At 42.3% G+C, this 19,955-nt stretch overlaps 1 protein-coding gene across 3 annotated transcripts in view; it reads left to right on the forward strand.

The window, feature by feature from the left end:
* The first annotated feature begins 2,689 nt into the window (after positions 1-2,689).
* Positions 2,690-19,955, forward strand: part of wls (Wnt ligand secretion mediator) — a 36,166-nt gene continuing 18,900 nt past the window's right edge. The window contains exons 1-2 of one of the 3 annotated variants that reach the window (XM_080778709.1): positions 2,690-3,012; positions 11,458-11,730. In XM_080778709.1, coding sequence (XP_080634835.1) covers positions 2,907-3,012; positions 11,458-11,730 — 379 coding nt within the window. In that variant the 5' untranslated portion in view covers positions 2,690-2,906. Of the gene's footprint in view, positions 3,013-5,114; positions 5,255-11,457; positions 11,731-19,955 lie in introns of those variants that run through there. The other 2 variants (XM_080778708.1, XM_080778710.1) reach the window with 2 other exon arrangements.

The following is a 19,955-nucleotide window of genomic DNA, read 5'->3' on the forward strand; positions in this document are numbered from 1 at the left end:
GGGACTTCTACTACGTCCACATTGCAGTATTACTACGTTACCTTAAGTACAACATTTAAGTACTTTTTCCCACCACTGACTCCACGTATTTGTTGTCCAAGCCACGTGCTACACTTGCTGGTCGCTGGTTCCCGGTGGTAGAAAAAGTATATGTTTTACTTACTGTAAGTAACAGAATAGCCTAGATCTAATAATAATAATAATAATAAACTTTATTTGTATAGCACTTTTCATACATAAATGTAGCGCAAAGTGCTTCACAGGGCAAAAATAGAATACAATAAAACATAAGTAGTAAAAATGATAAAACAATGGCAAAGAACAACATTGAATATAAGAACATAAAATAAATAAAAATTAATAAAAACAAATAAAAACAAATAAAATAATAATAAAAACACCACATGCAGCAAATTAAAACTCAATTAAAAGCAATGTTGTAGAAAGTGTAGATGTACTCTGTTACAAGTAAAAGTCCTGTATTCAAAATGTCCTAGAGTATCGGCATCAAAATGTACTAAAAGTAGCCTACTCATATTGCAGAATGTTCCATTTTACAAGTTCAAAATGTGTGTTTTTGAAAATAGCCAATTTAAAAAGCTCACAATGCTCGCGACGCATTGGGAGCTTGTAGATGTGCTATTTTCAAAAGGCCGAAATGTGTATATAGGGTTGAATGTACGTTTTCAAATCAACATTTAGATCTCCAAAGTAACTAGTAACTAAAGTTTTCAGATAATTTTAGTGGAGTAAAAGTACAAATTGTGGCTCTGAGATGTAGTGGAGTAAAAGTATTGGAAATTGGAAAGACTCAAGTAAAGTAGGCTACAAATACCTCAAAATGGTACTTAAGAACAGTACTTAAGTAAATGTACAGCACTGCTGTTTCCCCGGGATCAAAACCACATGTGGGCCTCGGAAAATCCTGCACCGTCCGACAAAACAACAGATATAGAGCACCTGAGGTCTTCACAGGTCCAATTTGACCGGCCCGTAATTAAATAAAGTACAGGGAGATGTTGGAACCGGTGCCGAAACGGACCCGGGTATTAATAGAAATATGAGTTCCGACCCCGAGCAGTACAGAGAGATGTCGAACCGTACCCCTACAAAACCACCAGAGGCCCCGGAATTATCGAATGCCAACGTTATTTTGAACATGCTTTCTTTCTTGTTGTCTAATAGCGCTGCTACTTCCTGACTATAGGTCACGTGACGCAAGGCACGCAGGCAGCTCGCCTACCACTGGCAGAGGAGGAACAAAAAGGGAGTGATTGACAGCTGTGACAGCCAGTGGCCGGGTCCACTCGGGTATTAGTGGAACCGTCATTTCACTGTCAGTTCCGACCCAGTCCCGAAGTCCCAAAGTCACTTCTTGTGGATGGAACTGTGACATAACCGGGTTCGGGTATACTTTCAGGTCTCGGATGTACCCGAAGACCTCTATGTGTTGTGTGGTCAACGTGCTACTTTAGCGTGATACTCTTATAGCACCGAGAAGCACAGAGAAGAAAATACTGTCATTTCAAAACGTAGTTTCCGAGGTATATGTGCATAATGAATCTATTCAATATTCTACTGTCAATCAGTAAGTCCAGCAGAGCCACTGTGTCGCTGTCTGTGCCACCACAGAGTCGCCATTGGTGCTGTAATGGCTGTATCTCTGTATGTCTCTCCTGTGAATGAGTGTGTGTTTAGGGCTTGTTTGGACTCAAGCACTGAGACACGTGATGTTTTGAGTGCATAGTATATCAGAAGCAACTGGAAATATTTGTGCCCTTGATAATGTATTTTATAAATGTGGACTCAAATAAAGAAATCTAAATGTGTGTGTGTGTGTGTGTGTGTGTGTGTGTGTGTGTGGGTGTGTATGTGTGTGCTCTGCGCTGTACCAAACATTTTGTTTGATGGGGGGGGAGGGGGCAGAACACATCCATCAAAGCTGTGTTCAGACACAAGTCAGGTGTCAGACACAAGGCAAGTGTCTTGAATGCAGCGACTGAAAACAAATATATCTTCAGGTTTGAATGCACCTTTACTCCCCGCTCTCTCATTCTGTCTTGTGATGTTTATATCTAAAAGGAAATATTGCGGGCTTATTCGGGACTAGACGATAATATTGTGGTACTATATGAGGGACTAAATGGCAAGGATTTGAATGAAATCATCCAATGGGAGCGGGCGGGGGGAGATTAGGAAAACAGTTCTGCAACAGGGCTGCAACCCAGAATTTACATAGTCCCTGGTACTAGGTCTAGGCCACCTGGACTGGCAGAGATATGCGCTCTGATCACGCCTTTCTAGTTATTATTTTTAATATAAATCAAACATAGTACGTATGAGCTGTGGGAAATAACACGTATTAAACAGTAAAATGCATGGCTGCAAAATGCACTTTCTTTTTTTATTTGAAAACCTGAGAGATAGCAGCAAGCAACACACAACAGTACTGTTTCGAGGACAATTTATTATGGTCAGGATTATAATAGATCAAACACGGGGATGAGAGAGAGCACTATAACATTCCTTTAAATAGCCCCGCAGACTGTGCACAGGCACAACAGGGTAGCTATTATAGGCATTCAATGACACAGTAACCTGCATTACCACCAACCTCTATTGCAATGCGGAGGCGCTCCACAGTCAGATCATTCTCTGGTGGAGTGTTGTATAGGGATAAGCAGGGTGCTATTCGGTCATGTGATTCCCTTTTTTTCTCCTCCTTCGAAGTTGAAAGGCAAGGCAGAGAGAGAGAGCGGTGCGGGGGCCAAGCTTCTCTTCCTTTCCTCAACCCCGGGAGTAGTATAGGCTTGTCCGTATATAGATGCAGTAAAATTCGTCCCTTTTTCCACCTTATTTTTTCTCTCGCTTGGTGGTGTGACTTTCACCAACCTTATTTCTCCACGATGGCGGGGGCTATTATTGAAAATATGAGCACCAAAAAGTTGGTCATTGTGGGAGTAATTCTGCTTTTGTTCCAAGCGTTTTCCTTCATGGTCGGTGGTTTGATTGGTAAGCTTCACTTTTATTATTGTTGGTTTAGCTATGATTTAGAATCCTTTCTACAAGCACGGCTGTTTAAAATGCCACAACATGGGTGTCTATTGTGTATAGAAACTATTGTTAAAAGTTTCAAGTTCGGCTATTCCTTCCATGCTCGCAGGCAGGCTATAGTCTACTATTTTCATAGGTAAGCGGGGCGACTATAACTGAAGATTAATTCAACACTTGACGTTATCTAACAAAGCAGGACTGTGGAGCATTTGATTTTTATCATGCGTCACTCCAAAAACTGATAGCCTACTTTTTGTTGCTTGCTCCTAAAGTGTCCTGAGCCGAAATCACTGCTTTGTACCACCAAGGTATTTTCCGCCACGGAGTTTGTTTGACTCTATGCGTGGCGTCCGTGCCACATTTTAACTTCATTCCTGATAAATGGCTAGAAATAAACTAGGCCACTTTGTTTGACTTCTGATGAACTATAGTTGTCTGTAGTAGTGAGTTGTGAGTGCAACTGATTAAGCAACACGAGATCTTTTATTCTGCATATTTTATTTGATGCAACATTGAATGTTCGCCAACCCCCGTTCGTGTTCGTTCTCTCTCTCTCTCTCTCTCTCTCGCTCTCTCTCCCCAGATTATGTCTGTCTGCTCTGTGGCCCCAGGCAGCATCTCTTTCTCTACCTTTCTTTTCAGTCTCTCCCTCTTGTTCCTCCCTCTCAATGTATCATTTCCTGCTCCTAGGCTTCCATTGCTACACTTATGTCCCTCTCCCTTACTGGCCTTACAAAAGAATATAGTTATATACTAAATATTCAGAGAGAGAGAGAGAGAGAGCACATTGAGAGAGAGAGTTGCATTGTAGACTATCTCAAGGATTGTATTATTGGGAGTTGCTGTCAGTGTATTTCAAGTACACACACACACACACACACACACACACACACACACACACACGCACAGAGTGAAAACGACAGTTGATAGAAGTTAAGGCCATGTGAAAGATGACTATCTTTACAGTAGGCTAAAGCTGGCACCACCTTCCCCTGCCTGTGTGAACACCAGCCATTCTCTCTCTCTCTCTCTCTCTCTCACCCATGAGATGGCTGGTGATAAATTAGCTTGTTTGGTTCGCTGCTGGCTGAGATGGTTTTAATGAAGCCGGATTCCTTTGTGTTTGCTCGGTGGCCAGGGGCGGCGGGGGTAATTGAGTAGAAAGGGGTTTGTCTCCCCCTGTTTCCCCACAAACCCAGGAACACAGCGTGAGGTCAGTGGGCCAGGGGGACGGCCATTCTTCTGGACACACTGTGTTGGAGCCGGTGTGTTGCTGGACTCTCGGGTCACCAGATAATGGAACTCCAAGGGGTTCCAGATAGCTGGCTTTAATTCGATTTGGTGTGGCCTCCTTGTCGCCACCATGTGCGTGTTGCTGGTGTGTTTTGCAGTTGTCCGTGCCAAGTTCCACTGTGGTCACCTCAACAGACACACACACACACCAAGTTATAATAATAACGATACATGTATTTGTATATAACCTAGATAACTTTCTTGGGACCACCGTGCTCTAATTTATGGTGCGTTACCAGCACCAAATCAACATTGTAGAATAGGTGAAGAGGTCACACACACACCAATAATATACTTTCAACAGATTTATTGAGTGGTGCAACCACTCCTATAGACAGCTACTGTATGTGTGTCGCTGGCTGGGTCTGTCCGAGCACGGAAATAGCATTTGGTTGGTTTTCACCACCAACTAACTGTTGCGCAGCCTAACGCACACATATTAACTGTATATATTATTTAGTGTGTGACAGTACAGTACAGTAGAGGGAAACCCACACGCTAACTCTGTCATTTCTCAACCGTTTTGAATCTGGGGCCGCTCGCCAGAACCGGGCCGGCACCCTGTGGGTCTGGAAGTTCCGGGGACCCCTCGGGACCCCCACACGCAGTTGCACCACTCGGTTCACACAGGTGTGATTTTTCACTACATCACAGGACAAACATTTCGGCTATCCAGCCTTCATCAGTGTGTAAGCTTTCATACAAATCAGAAATCATGCAGCTTAAGAGTGCTTTACTTGCCAATATAAGAGCTTTTTTGCTTTTGGTACGAATGGCACTAGGTGTCACATGGACGGACCGCATCAGAAATGTGGACCTCTATGGGGACCTACCACGGGTCACGGACAAAGTCAGAGAGAGAAGGATGAGGCTGGCAGGGCACTGCGTCAGGCACACAGAACTTGAGGCAAGTAAATTGACCCTATGGGAGCCAACCCAGGGCAAAGCCAGGAGGGGAAAGAAGCGTACCACCTATGTAGACGTGCTGCGGCGCGACAGCTTGTCGGATAGGCATTTGTGGAGGGCAGCGATCCAGGAATCCCGAGTTGGTGTTGGCTAGACCTCACTCTCGCAGAAACGAACAAACTTTGCTTTGGCGCTGACTAATAAGATGTCTTATCGTTTAAAATTTGAAAGATGTTTAATACCCATTTCATTACAGGGATCCTAAGGCATCTTCATCATGTGGTTCAACAGATTTTGTGTATCTGTTAACTTTAGCTCTGGAAGCTAACATTATGTTCTAGTAATTTCATCAACTACTAGAATCAATGAGCATGGTGCGAAATAGCGAAGACCCAAAGAGCTGTTTGTAGCTTGTAGTGATGCACCGAATATTCGTCCTCATTAGACCCTATTAGACCGAAAATGGCTAAAAATGCATTTTCGGCCTATTCAGTTACGGCCCGAATAGGCAGAAAATATATCACGAATAGTGTATGCTGCAATTAATGCATTCAAAAGAGCTGAATAAATGTTTTATGGACCCATAATAGTGATTCATATTTAAGTTAAGTTTTGCCATAACCATTACTTTTGCCATACATCTGGTAGCTTTAAGGTGACAGCAATGGTAGGACAAAAGATATATGATAATAATCATATTCGGTATTCGGTTTTCGGCCAACTGTTTACTATATTCGGTTTCGGGCAAGAATTTCCCTTTCGGTGCATCCCTAATAGATTGCAAAAGGGTGGGAAAGTTCTGGTTAAAAAATAGATCTCAGGAATTTTATACATTTTATTGTAAAAGCTTGTCTATAATAAGGCATTTGAATTTGGTAAAAAGTAAAATAAAAAAGAGAGAGAGATGGATCGTGGGACTTTGTGCTTTGCACCTGTAGCCTCCATCATGCTCAAAATCCCAAGAACATTGTGCACATGCACACAGTCAGGTTCTAAATAAATCAAGCTGACCAGTACAACTTGAAATGCTGCCACACATCAGCTCTGAAGGCTGAATCAAGGCAGAATTCAATCCATGATCTCTTTCTTGATACGTCATTTTTGCTGGATCTGAGCTAAGCACTTCTGGTAAAGATGCAGTGCTTCACTGACTTGCACATGAAGCCCTAGATCTTGCGCCACCCCTTACCCCTTATCCCTAAACTTATTTGCCATTTTTTTACAATTTTAAAACATATTAAAATAGTACAAATAGCCAATCTACAAGCTAACAATGTGTCGATGTAGATTGGCTAGTTGAACTGTATACATTAAAATAGTAAAAACTTACATAAGTTTAGGGATAAGGGGTAAGGGGTGACACAAGATGGAGCCCGAAGTCTTTAAAATACACTAATCAGTGTTCACAGCGATCATCCTTGCAGATATTCGCTTATCTCTAAAACATCTGCTAAGGTTTATTACAGGAGAGATGCTGTAAAGATAAGTGTCTGCTCATATCGCTGTGTAAACATGAACATAAGTCTCTGCTGCACAATTTCCAGCCTGTAATACCTGTCGTAGATGCCATGATCACAGGCCCACAATGATATATCAAGACATGATATAGATATTGCAATGTTGTGAAAGTTACAATATTGTTTTCGTTACACTCCTATTATCAATGGTTGACCCTTTTGTGTGTGTGTGTGTGTGTGTGTGTGTGTGTGTGTGTGTGTGTGTGTGTGTGTGTGTGTGTGTGTGTGTGTGTGTGTGTGTGTGTGTGTGTGTGTGTGTGTGTGTGTGTGTGTGTGTGTGTGTGTGTGTGTGTGTGTGTGTGTGTGTGTGTGTGTGTGTGTGTGTGTGTGTGTGTGTGTGTGTGTGTGTGTGTGTGTGTGTGTGTGTGTGTGTGTGTGTGTGTGTGTGTGTGTGTGTGTGTGTGTGTGTGTGTGTGTAACCGTTCGCCCACATAGATCACTATTCAGTGTGAACAGATTAACCAGGTATGTTCATATAAATACCTAGGAGTAGAAATCTCCTGTCGTGGAAAGAATCGGTGTGTAAGAAAACAAAGAATCTATTTCCTTCGCCGTTTAAGATCCTTTGGTGCTACAGTAGTAGACGGATTCTTCTTTTCGTTTTTCACTTCTGTTATTATGAGTGTTCTTCAGTACTGTAGTACCACCTGGTATGGACGTTTGTCTGTAGCCGTTAAAGTCACAACTGCTGCAAAAACTAAACATTTGTTCAAAGATTGTTTCAAAGTCTGGAGCCCTGCACCCGAGAAGTAGCACGCTTTATGCAGCTTTCCATTAGAATGTCTAATGTGTGATGGTGGAGTCGTGTATCGTGGAGTGCAGCTTTGGGCATTGTGCATTCTGTCTGCCAGGGGAGAGCGGTTGGCTCAGCAGCAGTGCACTCTGTCGTTTCTCACTTTTGACATTTGATTTCTTCATCTTGGGGAAAGTCATGATGAATGACATCACCCCCAACTTGCCCATAAGGCTATAGTCATTCTTCATCAGCAATTTGCTGAGCATAGTAGCTGACGTTTATAGGAGGGTCGGGTTATTCTAAACGCTGTAGCGAGCACAGTGATCATCCGTTAGTTCGACCGGATTAAGGTTGGTGAGGGATGCGTTGCTCCCGTGCTTGCGGTCATGTTTAGGTTAGAGTTGGAGATGGGGGTTAGTGATGGTCGATCTAACGGGAGGTCGAACCAATGACATGTTTACCGATCATCTGTAACATGAAAGGGCAAAGGCAATGATTGAAGTATGAATGAGTAGTTTTCAAAAATAAGCCTGAGATCATCCTAGGAAGTATAATCTTGATGGTCCAGTAGTATTGTGCAAGCACACACACACACACACACACACACACACACACGGAAGACATTTCAATTTATTTATTTGAGTCCACATTTATACAATTTCAGTTGCTTTTGGTATCCCACACACTCGAAACATCATGTGTCTCAGTGCTCGAGTCCAAATAAGCCCTAAATGTACAGACAACACATGAATTTATTCACAGCCAACATTGGTCACTTCAGTCTGTCATATTACCATCACCGAAAGAAATTCATGGGTACAAAAAGCATCTTCTCCTCCAAATAGGTTGACTGCCTATAATGGAGCACACACACACACACACACACACACACACACACACACACACACACACACTCTGATGATAATTGATGGTCCACTGAAGATGTTGGAGTTATACAAGCTTGTGGTCTGAAAGAAATGTGGGGTTGGAGTGTGTTTTGGGGTGAGGCTTCCGGCTACCATGTGATCACGACAAATGGATCATATTTCATTCCGATTAGATGTGATTTCTGGTCCAGAGGGGCCGGTAAAACAGGGGGTGGATGCTATTGTTTCGTCGATCGGAGCATGACCCTCTTTTATTTAGGGTCATGCTTGGTAGAATGTTGTTGCAGCCAGGGGCTGTTCCAGCTGTTACCTGTTAAGTGCTTTGGCATTAAAACTCATTCAATGCCAGACTAAATCATTATTTAATTTACCCAGAACCTCAATCTTTGTGGAAATTGTATATTGTCTTGCGATCTTTTCTTTTAACCGTGATCAGCAATGCTTTAGTTATCGGCTGTGAATAAAGCTTGTTTTGATTTAAAAAACGAAATCTGGGAAAATAATCACAGATAAAAGCAACAAATGGAGGTGGATGGACTTTTTTTTTTTTTTTTTTTTGGTTAATTTCTGTTTGTGCTTCCGTTGCATCATGCAATGGTTTGATTTAAAATATATGCTACAGGTTGTGGAATATATTAACGGTACAGTAATATCATAGTTAATTTTCACTCTGTAAAAATGTTCCCGGACCATTTTACAATTTTAATGCCGTGATTAAACAATCGTGTTCCAGATCTCCCTGCCGTGTTTTCACACAAGAGCCACTGTGACGACTTGATAGTTGCTTGTCATGAGAATCCACTTCAAAACGGTGTAATCGAATATTTTTGTGCCGATCACAACAACACCTGCACCACTGCCGCCATTGTAACGCATTGGGACTCAATTTCCTATAATCCTTTGCACGCCAGAGCGACAGAATTTATTGCGATTCCCACTCTGTCCTGTGGAAACCCTGTATGACTTAAAACCTATTTAAAACGTGGATTAAACGATGAAAACATAACTTGTGTAACTCACGAACGGGAGGGGAAAGTGATTTTATTGCGTAGATTAGAAGACATGGTGATTGCCAAGATGCAGTGTAGTCAGTGTTTTAACTCATTCTGGGAGGGAACCCCTTTTGGTGTTTTACGCATTATGTTATACTTTAGCTATTGAAAAAATAGCAGCTCTACAAGCTCATAGTGTGGCACCGAGTGCCACGCTACGAGCTTGTGAAACATTTTTAACTCAAATCTCTGCTTCTGGAGGGTCCCTGGAACAACATATTTTCAGATTAGGGTCGCAGGCCAAATTCATAATCTTTGGGGGTCCTCGACATGAAAATGTTTGAGAACGACTGACATAGGAACATGGGTTTTTTCAGAAAACTGTCAGGATTTAGAAGGCATTTGTAGAATCGAGGTCTAAATGGTTTAAGAGGCTTGCCCATTCTGGACGAGAACCCCTTTTGGTGTTTTAACTAAGCATTATGTTATACTTTAGCTATTGGAAAAATAGCAGATCTACAAGCTCATAGCGTGCCACCAAGTGGCGCGCTACGAGCTTGTAGGTCTGCTATTCTTGAAAAATCGTAAAAATGCGGCACAAATGTGCGAACGTTTTTTTTTTCTTCGACGTCAGGCCTAAATGGGTTAACAAGCTAAAAGAATTGCCAGTTCTATTTCGGTATGGTTTGCCCGACCATGTCAGGTTTGTGTTGTTTATTCATTAATAAGACATTCATTCCCCTCCGTGTTCCGGTTCACATCTTTACCTCTGCGCCTTCTAAGCAAGTCTGTTTACAACAAGCACCTTGATATCCTAGGACTAGAGAATAACCGACACCAATCTCATAAATCTCTGTCAATTGTGATGGCTGCGGGAAATTCCCTGGGTTGACTTCAAAGCAACAGTCTCTCCGTGACCGTAATCACTGGATTCTGTTGAGGAAAAATAATTATTTGCTGCTGATATTTTGGGAAAACACTAACTCACACTAGCTCAATTCTTGTGTTTAAATAGAAAACAACAACAAGGACCCCAAATGATGGATTATTTCTTCTCACGGGATATTTATTTGACATGCATGAGGCAGCTGCCGCTGCCAACATCACAATACAAAAAGTTTGACTATTTCTCATTCCATCAATGTAAATGGGTTTTCAATGTAATGAGTCCCGGGATGCAGGGATGGCCTTTTAGATGAGTCCCAGGGACATTTTATCCCACATTTTAGTCCCACTTCAACGACGAGTCATATTTTGCCATTTTTACAAATTGCAGCATTTAACTCATTTAATTTGATATGGTTATAATGTGGTTATATTCATGTAGAAAACAGAAATGATTATTACAACTAAAGCTAGCAAAAAAAAAACATTTAAAATGCACCCTATTTTTATTTATTTTAATACTGTTTTTATTAGGCATTTTTTGTATGACATCAGAATATTATCGACAATGATAATGAGTAGTTCAGTTAAATAAAAATAAATAAATAACATGCAATGTAAATGTTCCACGTACAATACATAATAAAAAAGACATAAATGTGATAAACATGAAAAAACAGAGTTTACAGACAAACAAAACGGACAACAGGACAGACACTCTTGCTCTCAAACTTTCCCAACATGTTGTTGTAAATTAAGTGAATTAGACATTCTTTTTTAAATGATAAAAAATAAAATAAAGAAAAAACACTCTGTTCCTTTTTTTCCCCCTTTTTTTTTTCTTTCCAATTTTCTATTGTGCTATCTATTGTGTAGGAGGGGTTAGCGTGCACCTATTGAAATATTCAATGAAGGGTTGCCATGTCTTTTCCAATTGTAAGTAGTGCATAACATCTCTCATAAGTGAAGTGTGAGTCGGAACCTGTGCTTGTTTCCAATTCAACAGTATCAGTCTGCGAGCCAGTAGAGTCACATATTTTACCATGTTATATTGGAAATTAGACAGTTTGACCCCGGGCCCGCTGACTCCCATAACTGCTGTCCGTGGATCCGGGTTAAAATGCACCCTATTTTAATCTCTGTTCCACCCCCTCTTGCTTTTTGTTCTCTCTCTCTCCCCATCCCAGCTCCCAGCCCCACCACTGCGGTCCACTATCTGGCCACCAAGTGCGTGGACACGGTGAAGCATCACCAGAGCACCAAGTGGTTCATGCCGTGGGGCCCCAACCAGTGCGACAAGATCCGGACCTTCGACGAGGCCATGGCCAAGAAGATCGAGGCCAACAACATCGTGTTCGCCGTCCACATCCCTCTGCCCAACAAGGAGATGAGCCCCTGGTTCCAGTTCATGCTCGTCATCCTGCAGTTTGACATTGCCTTCAAGATGTACAATCAGATAGGTGAGAGGCGTCGTCGCTGCTTTTAGTTATTTCTCTCTTTGCTCCGGCGTTGCTTTCTGTTTTCTTGAAAAAGCTATGTTTTTCTATGGTATGAAGTACTTGCTATAAACAGAAAATGTTCAGTTCACTAGTCTACACTCTACTCTACAACTGCCTTCATTTCATCTGATTGTCTGGCAGGCACTTAACTTAAGCGATCGTTAACTGTGTCTGTTAGAGAGAGGGGCAGAGAAGAGTGGCTTTGCTCAACTTGATTTATACTTATATTCTCCACTCTGATGAAGGTACATGTTCGATATATCATGCAGCCTATATTTTGGCAATTGTTATATATTTATTAGAGATGTCCTGATACTGTATCGGAATCGGAAAAGTATCGGATCGGCCCTTAATGGGTCATATCGGGTCATATCGGTGTCGGTCAATAGGCCAGTCTAACCAGCGATCTGACACAGGGGTAATAGGGGGTTGACACTATGGCAGGTAAATAAAAGTGTTGGGGCATGTGGAGTTTGCTTTCGAGTTGCCTAAACTGCAAGTGCACATCTGAGTGAGGAGTCTGCTATAAACACAACACGAGATGTATAGCTATTAGCTATATATCTATAAACACTATTCCCAATCGGTGGAAAAAAACTTTTTTATTTTTTATTCTCTGGTATCTGTATTCGGTATCGATATCGGCTAAGACAGAAATTGTGCTATCGGGATCGGAACGAAAATCAGGACATCCCTAGTTTTTATCTTCAGTCCAATTGAAGTTGGATCTTTCACATATCTGCGCCATTTTCATTTGATCTGGTATAGATCTGTAGCTTATAAGGTATGAGATGTTGTTGTGATTGTCGACGTTTGCACCTTTCCCACTGCATGGTACCGGCTCCATTCCTCTGTAAGGACACGCATCGTAGCCGTCACTCGATCCTCTATAGGTTTACACTCTGTAACCGTTTAGAGTTTTAAAAACTTTTAAAAAAAAATGTTTTTAAAAACCTCATGTTTCTATATCAGTGGTTCTCAATATTTCATGTCAAGGACCCCAACAATTATATGTAATATGCCGCCGACCCCCATCTGAAAATATGTTGTTCCAGGGACCCCCCCCCCCAGAAGCAAAGATTTGAGTTAAACTCTGAAAGACCCCCTGGAACTCTCCCAAGGACCCCCGCGGGTCCCTGGACCCCACTTTGAGAACATTCAAACCCTTCCCCTTCCAGACTACTGTACCTCGCTCCTTATTGGCCTGGCATGTGCACTTTACCCCCTCCCAAATGATTCAGAAATCTTCTTCAAAATCCCGCCTTCTCCTCTCCCTCCATTGGCTCCCGCAACTGACCGCACAGTACAAAACACTGATGTTGGCCTACAAAGCAACCAAAGGTTTGGCACCCCCATATCTCCATAGCCTGATCCAATGCTACAACCCCTCCTATACAAGCTCACTCAGATCAGCTAATCTTCTCCCTTCTGGCTCCCAGACTGTGGAACGAACTCCCCATTGTAGTTGGAAGTTGGAACGGCAGACTCGCATCCAATCTGAAGACTCACCGTAGCCTGTAGCATTTGTCGTAGCACTAGGCCTTGGCTTGACCTAGCCTTGAGTACCTTGCAGGCTTATGCAAAGGCTAAAATGTAGATAGCAGGGCATGTAGACAGATGCCAGATTCAGTGCATATAGTTTCAATGTCCAGATTATTGACTTGTATTGTATATATATATATATATATATATATATATATAGAGAGAGATATATACACACGTGTGTGTCATATTCTGGGGATGACAAAAGGTGCTTTAAAAAATATTTGAGATTTTAGTAACTAAGAGGTTAAAGGCAAATAAATGGCACAGCTAGAACAGTCGGGTATAGAAAAGGCTTAGCGTAATGCAGCATTTAAAATCAGGAAAATACATTATTTTTTGTTTTTGTGTGTGAAATTCTCAACCTTGAGTGCTGTGATCTTTTTTGATTGGCTATTTTGGAATGAATTTTACATTATTTTATAGTTAAGTGGATCCCAGAGTTGTACTTACACTGACTGCTTGTCAGTTCTTCTTTATGCCTGATGAAGGTCTGAACGACCAAAACGTTGCTCAATAAATCTAATTCTGTAAGTGAAGACGGTCTGCGTGATCCTTCTTTGTCTACTTCTATAGTTAAGTGGTTAACAGTCGTAAGTGCACATCTGTAAACGAGGTGATGCACCCTCTCTATCATTGTTTCTAAACCGGTGTAAGGCTACAGTATACTGTAATGTATCGTTACTGACCAAACTAGGACTATACTGAGTTGGTTGTATTTGTACGGCCGTCATTTCTTATTCCGTTCCAGGTGTTCGTTCTGTGCCTGTTGTGTTTTGTTGTCTCCGCAAGGCGATGGCGTGGCAGAGAATATGTTTGGCGGAGACCTGTGCTCCGAGGAGCACTTTTTCTAGTTTGCAATGTTTCTGTCAGCGAGAGTACATCTTGTGCAAAAAAAACTCTTATTTCATGCATGCGTCTGTGCTTATCACTTTGTACAACCCTGCAGCACATGGCTGTGTCAATGGATCTCGGGCTTTGGCAAATCCTTGAAATATTCAAGTCCTTTGTCATTTCCGCCGCACTCGAGGCACACACGCACGCACGCACGCATACACATACACACAGAGTAGTCGTAAATTCAAGCTTGAAGTCATTGTAGTGCCACTAACACTCCTGATATGTTTGAAATATATGTCTGCCCCCTCGTAGACATTATAGCTGGCTATTGTCTGGTTTCACTTTGGCCCGTTGTAGTGGGGAATGCATCAGGAACCCGCAGGAATGTGTCTCTTTTCTCCCTCCCCTCCCCTCCCTCCCTCCCTCCCGCACTAGATTGGATTTCTTTTAGCACAGAGAGAGGCGGGCTAACAATGATGGATGTCCTGTTCAGTGATACGGACCCTCTGGGATTGGCCAACGGGACTTTGATAGGTCTCCACTAAAGGCAGGGGGGGGGGGGGGGGGGGGACTGTCTCCAACTGGCACCTGCTTTACTCAGAAGCTGATGGCTTCTGACCAATTCCCCCCCAATCCCCCCCCCCCCATTCCTCATTCCCAGAAGCACAATTTAAGACGCACACCTTCAGATGTTTCGGGTCTCCCACCGCGTGTGGATTTGCTGGTTTTGGTTTTCTTTTCTTTTTTGGGTCAGACGGAGAGACTGTGGCATAACATGACAATGAGGGACATGTGCTGTATTATTTGTCATGGTTTTTTCCCCCCTCTTCTTCGTTGCGTCCATTATTAGGAAACATGTTGAAGACGTGCGTTTCCTCAGCCTGCAGACGGCCTGTCTCTGTTTGAACAAAGATGCCGGATCAGTCAGCCTTAACGCTTGGCTTGTGCCACGGCGTTGACTTTGGCGTGGCACAGGGTATTTCCTATCGATGCCTGAGTGCAGACAGAATGCTGAAGTTTACTTTCACCATTGGTGTGTCTCAAAACAGGGCACTGGGTTTTGTCCAGTGACGGTCTCATTGGAAAAAAGAAAAAGGCGAATAAAGGCTGGCACAAGATATACGTAGCCCTTGGTATTGAAGGGAAAAAATCTGACCCGTCTTAACACTTACAGCACTAGTAGCCTTTCAGACCATAAAAGCATGCATAGTGGCGTGCTAAATGCTGCAATACCAGATTTGGCCACCAGACTTGGGTGGCTTCAATAATCCTCCTGAGTTTCTTGCAGGCTTGATTTTGAACGTATGGACGGGAGGAAGTGAGAGAGAGGAATGTGTCTGTGAGGCTTTGGTGCCGTGGCAGGTTGGTCTCGGGTAGGGGTGGGGGGGGGTCGTCATGAAAGGAGGGATTAGCGAAGAGGATAAAGAACTAATGAATGAATTGGGGATTCTGGGAAAGTGCCATGCAACACTCTCCAAGACTGTGGGAAGTCTTCAGGTAGACATGCACGTATCTGTGCATCTCCTTGAGATTTGAAGAGTATAATACAATACAACAGATGTTGTTACAGAGCTACATGGTGGATCAAAGAAACCATACTTTGTAGGCTAATAAATGACTGCTTGAAAGCCTTGATGCACATCTGTATTGTGCCATTAACCCATTCTCGACGGGAACCTCTTTTTGGTGTAGCAGATCTACAAGCTCGTAGTGCAGCACTGAGTGCCGCACTATGAGCTTGTAGATCTGCTATTTTGTTTTAATCGTGAAAATGTGGTGCAAATCTTTGAATATATATTCTTTCAGAGCCAACGTTTTTAACTCGTATCTTTGCGTCTGGGGAGTCCCTGGAACAACATATTTAGATTTAGTCTGCAGCCAATTACATGTGGGGGTCCTTGACATGAAAATGGTTGAGCACCACTGACATTATAGAAACATATAGGTTTATCAAGGAAAAAGTTAGGATTCATAAGCAAATTTTCTTTTTTTAGAATCGGCCTCCAGTCCTGAACGGGTTAAAGACGGTGTTCAGTTGAAACCTACATTACGCGACCCAGAGATCAAAGCAAATTCACAGACGCGCAGCGTTTACACGCGGCCTAAACACGCTGACATAACTCGTCTAAACAGTCCCCAGTCATTCTAATGGTCGGCCGCCCAGTCATCTGTGCCATTAGTTAGCTCAGCGGATGTAGTTTGGTCGGGGTGGGCGGCGGGGAGAAGAGGGGGATTTGTGGGTTGTTTACTGCTATTGCTATAGCCTGTTCCCCTGGCTGCCAGACAGACTGGTCTAGTGATTCACCCTCCCAAACCACACGGCAGCGGTCCACAGGCTGCCCAGTGGCTTCACACCTCCCAGTCCCATCATGGCTGTGTCTCTGTATAGCCTCAGACTGTCAAGACGAGGCCATGCTCTTGTAGAAATGGGAACAACGTGCTCAAAATGTTCTGATTCTGAAGTAGAAGAAGCTGAGGGCTTATAGGTTAGATGTGCAGCATCGCCAGCGACTAAATTATTTGATGTGTCAAGGATTATGTTATACTTTAGCTATTGAAGAATAGCAGATCTACAAGCTCATAGCGCGTCTCCAAGTGCCGCACTACAAGCTTGTAGATCTGCTATTTTTGAATAATGGTGAAAAGGTGGTGCAAATCTTTTGAATATATTCTTTCAGAGCGAACGTTTTTAACTCAAATCTTTGCTTCCGGGGGGGGGGGGGTCCCTGGAACAACATATTTTCAGATGGGGGGTCCGCGGCCAAATTCAGATAATTCTGGGGGTCCTTGACATGAAAAAGGTTGAGCACCACTGACATAGAAACAGGTTTTTCAGAAAACTTTTAGGATTTAGATTTTTTTTTTAAATCTGCCTCAGTCCTAAATTTGTTAAATAGCCGATCTACAAGCTCACATTGTGTTGTGAGTGAGCGTGTATATTTGCAGATTGTAGTTGTTAAACTGTCCAAACTAAAAGGGTTTGGACACACAGATTGAGTCTGGTGTGAGTTTTGAGGAATGCATTAAAGAACACATGCTGCTGCTGTCTGGCTTGCTGACGGGCATCGATTCCCTCTGAATCATGGACATTATTTGTTGTTTTCGTTGTTTTAGCCAATGACAATGACAGCCAATGACAATGACAGCCAATGACAATGTTTTAGCCAATGACAACGCCATAGTGATGTTTTCTGAGTCAAGGTATTGTAGCGACGGAGCAAACATTGTCATTGCACTGTAGACGGGTGTCCAGTGTTGTTTTTGGCAGAACATTTCTATTTTAGTCGTAGTCTCTTGAATAGTTCTCATTTAGTTTTAGTCACACTAAATATCACACGACTAAATATCACACTGTTTTAGTCTACTAAATCTACGGGTGATTTAGTCGACTAAAATGTATTTTGGCGGGTCTTGATGCGTTGTAATTTTACACTTACTGAAAATAGCCGATCTACAAGCTCACAACGCATCACAGCGCGTTAATAATAAGTATAATGTATTACAACAACTATGTACAAATTACAATGTATGAGAATTATAATGAAACTATGATCTATGACCAAAACAAAAACCTTGAACGACCAATAATTCTGAAGTATAGAGGGTATGCGCATGCTTAAAGTGAATGGCACATCGAGTGGCAAAGCAACATGCAAAGTGAGTTTAACATTGTTTAATGTTGTTTAATGCAATCAGATGGTACTTTTCTGTGTGGGCTGTCAAGGCCAGAAAGTCGTTTTTTGCCACTCAGTAGGCCTTCCTGCATAACTTCCTGGTTTGATGATGATGTCACGCGCATACTCTATTGTGATACTTGACCTTTATAAAAACATTGTTTTTATACTCAAACCACAAATCTTTATCAAATGCTTTCTAATAGGGAGGGATGTCGATACCGACATCGACTTTTTTGCCGATATGCGATATTCCGATATGGTCCAACTCTTAATTTCCGATATCAACCGATACCGGCTGGCTTTTTCACCAAAGGTCAACATAATGCCGGGAAACAACATCACATATCTAATAAAATAAAAGGGCAATTTTTTTCCTTACCGTGATGTTGTTAGGTTTTCAATGAAGTGAGTCCCGGGACTCACTCGTGGTCCTTTGAATGAGTCCCACTAATAGATGGAGGGATGGAGGCCTATTTTAGTGCAGAAGCATAATTGTGATTATGGTAAGCTCACATTTCATATCACACACACACACACACACACACACACTACAGCAAAAACTCCTGTAACAATCACTAGACCCACCCAAAAAATAAATACAAATAAATCAAATGAAAAAAACTAATACCGATATTATCCGATATTACATTTTTATGCTAATATCAGCCGACGATATCAGACATCCCTACTCTCCAATGTGTTATCGTCATAGCTAGTTGAGTATTATAATTATTGAGTTATAATTATAAAGTGGTATAAGCAGATTATAAGTATTAGTCATCAAACTATTCATATAGATGGGTTTAGCACTGCACTGAAAACCATTGCTGATGCGCAACCTCATTCATACAGATGATTGATGATTTTATTCACGCTAAATAAAGTGTGTGTGTGTGTGTGTCCCCTCCCTCTTCCGTTCCTCCCTCCCTTGTTCCATTGGTGTTGTTGCAGTGTGGTTTAAAAGATTAATTATTGCGGCGCAATTATGGTGAACAACGTGCCTCACTCGTCATTGACGCCGGCGTCAGTGACGTCCGCGTGGAGATCTGTCTCGTATCCGTCTCGTATCCTTTCCCGTTCTGCTCTGCCGAAGCACGTTCGGCGGTAGCAGTGCAAACGGATGCCCATAGCAAATAGTACAGAATGATTGAAGCCAGATGTAGGTGATTTGTAGCTGTTTGTTTTGTTTTATTTATGAGACAAGAGCCAGCAGTGTATTGACGGAGCTAAACGCTTCAGACCCTCTGTGTCCACATTCACACACACAGTTCTTCTCAATGAGGTAACGCAATTCAAACCAAAATGCCTCGCCCCTCCGGAACCACCAGCGGAATGGCGTCGGGCCCATTTGTCTCCATTGTGGTCCAGAAACGACCAGACCATTTTGTCTGGCCAAATGGCCGGTGCCAAATGCAGTGATGCAAATAGGTTTTCAATGTAATGAGTCCCGGGATGCAGGGATGGTCTTTTTATGAGTCCCCCTTCAACGACGTTGGGAGTCATAATTTGCCATTTTTTTTACAAATTGCAGCATTTAACTCCCATTTCATTTTATATGGTTATATAATGTGGTTATATTTACGTAGAAAACAGAAGAACTAACTAGAGCTAGCAAAATAAACTAGAATAGAAAACGGTACAGTAGTACATCCCGTGGATGCAGAGGTTGTTGTTTCATTGCGTCCCTTAACTATAAACTGCATTTTGGGATGCAAAATGCACCCTATTTTAATCTCTCCAAATGTATTATGTTGTTGCCCGTTTTAGGCTTTTGTGGGAGCCTGTGGATAAACATTTGCATCCTTGCTGAAATCCAGCATTATTTACATTACCCATTCTGACCGGGAACCCGTTTTGGTGTTGGCATCATGTTATGCTTTAGCTATTGAAAAATAGCAGATCTACAAGCTCATAGCGCGCCACCGAGTGGCGCGCTACGAGCTTGTAGGTCTGCTATTTTTGAAAAATCGAAGAACGACTGACATTTTTTTATAATCTGATCTCAGGTCAGAATGGGTTCATCAGACCAGTGTGTGTCCAGTGGAAACCTCGTATGAATCTGATCTCAGGTCAGAATGGGTTAATATGTCACGTCTAAGTAAACAAAGTAGAATTCTAAGTAAGGTG

Source organism: Protomyctophum bolini (genome assembly GCF_963924005.1).
Source record: "Protomyctophum bolini genome assembly, chromosome: 12".
NCBI lineage: Eukaryota > Metazoa > Chordata > Actinopteri > Myctophiformes > Myctophidae > Protomyctophum > Protomyctophum bolini.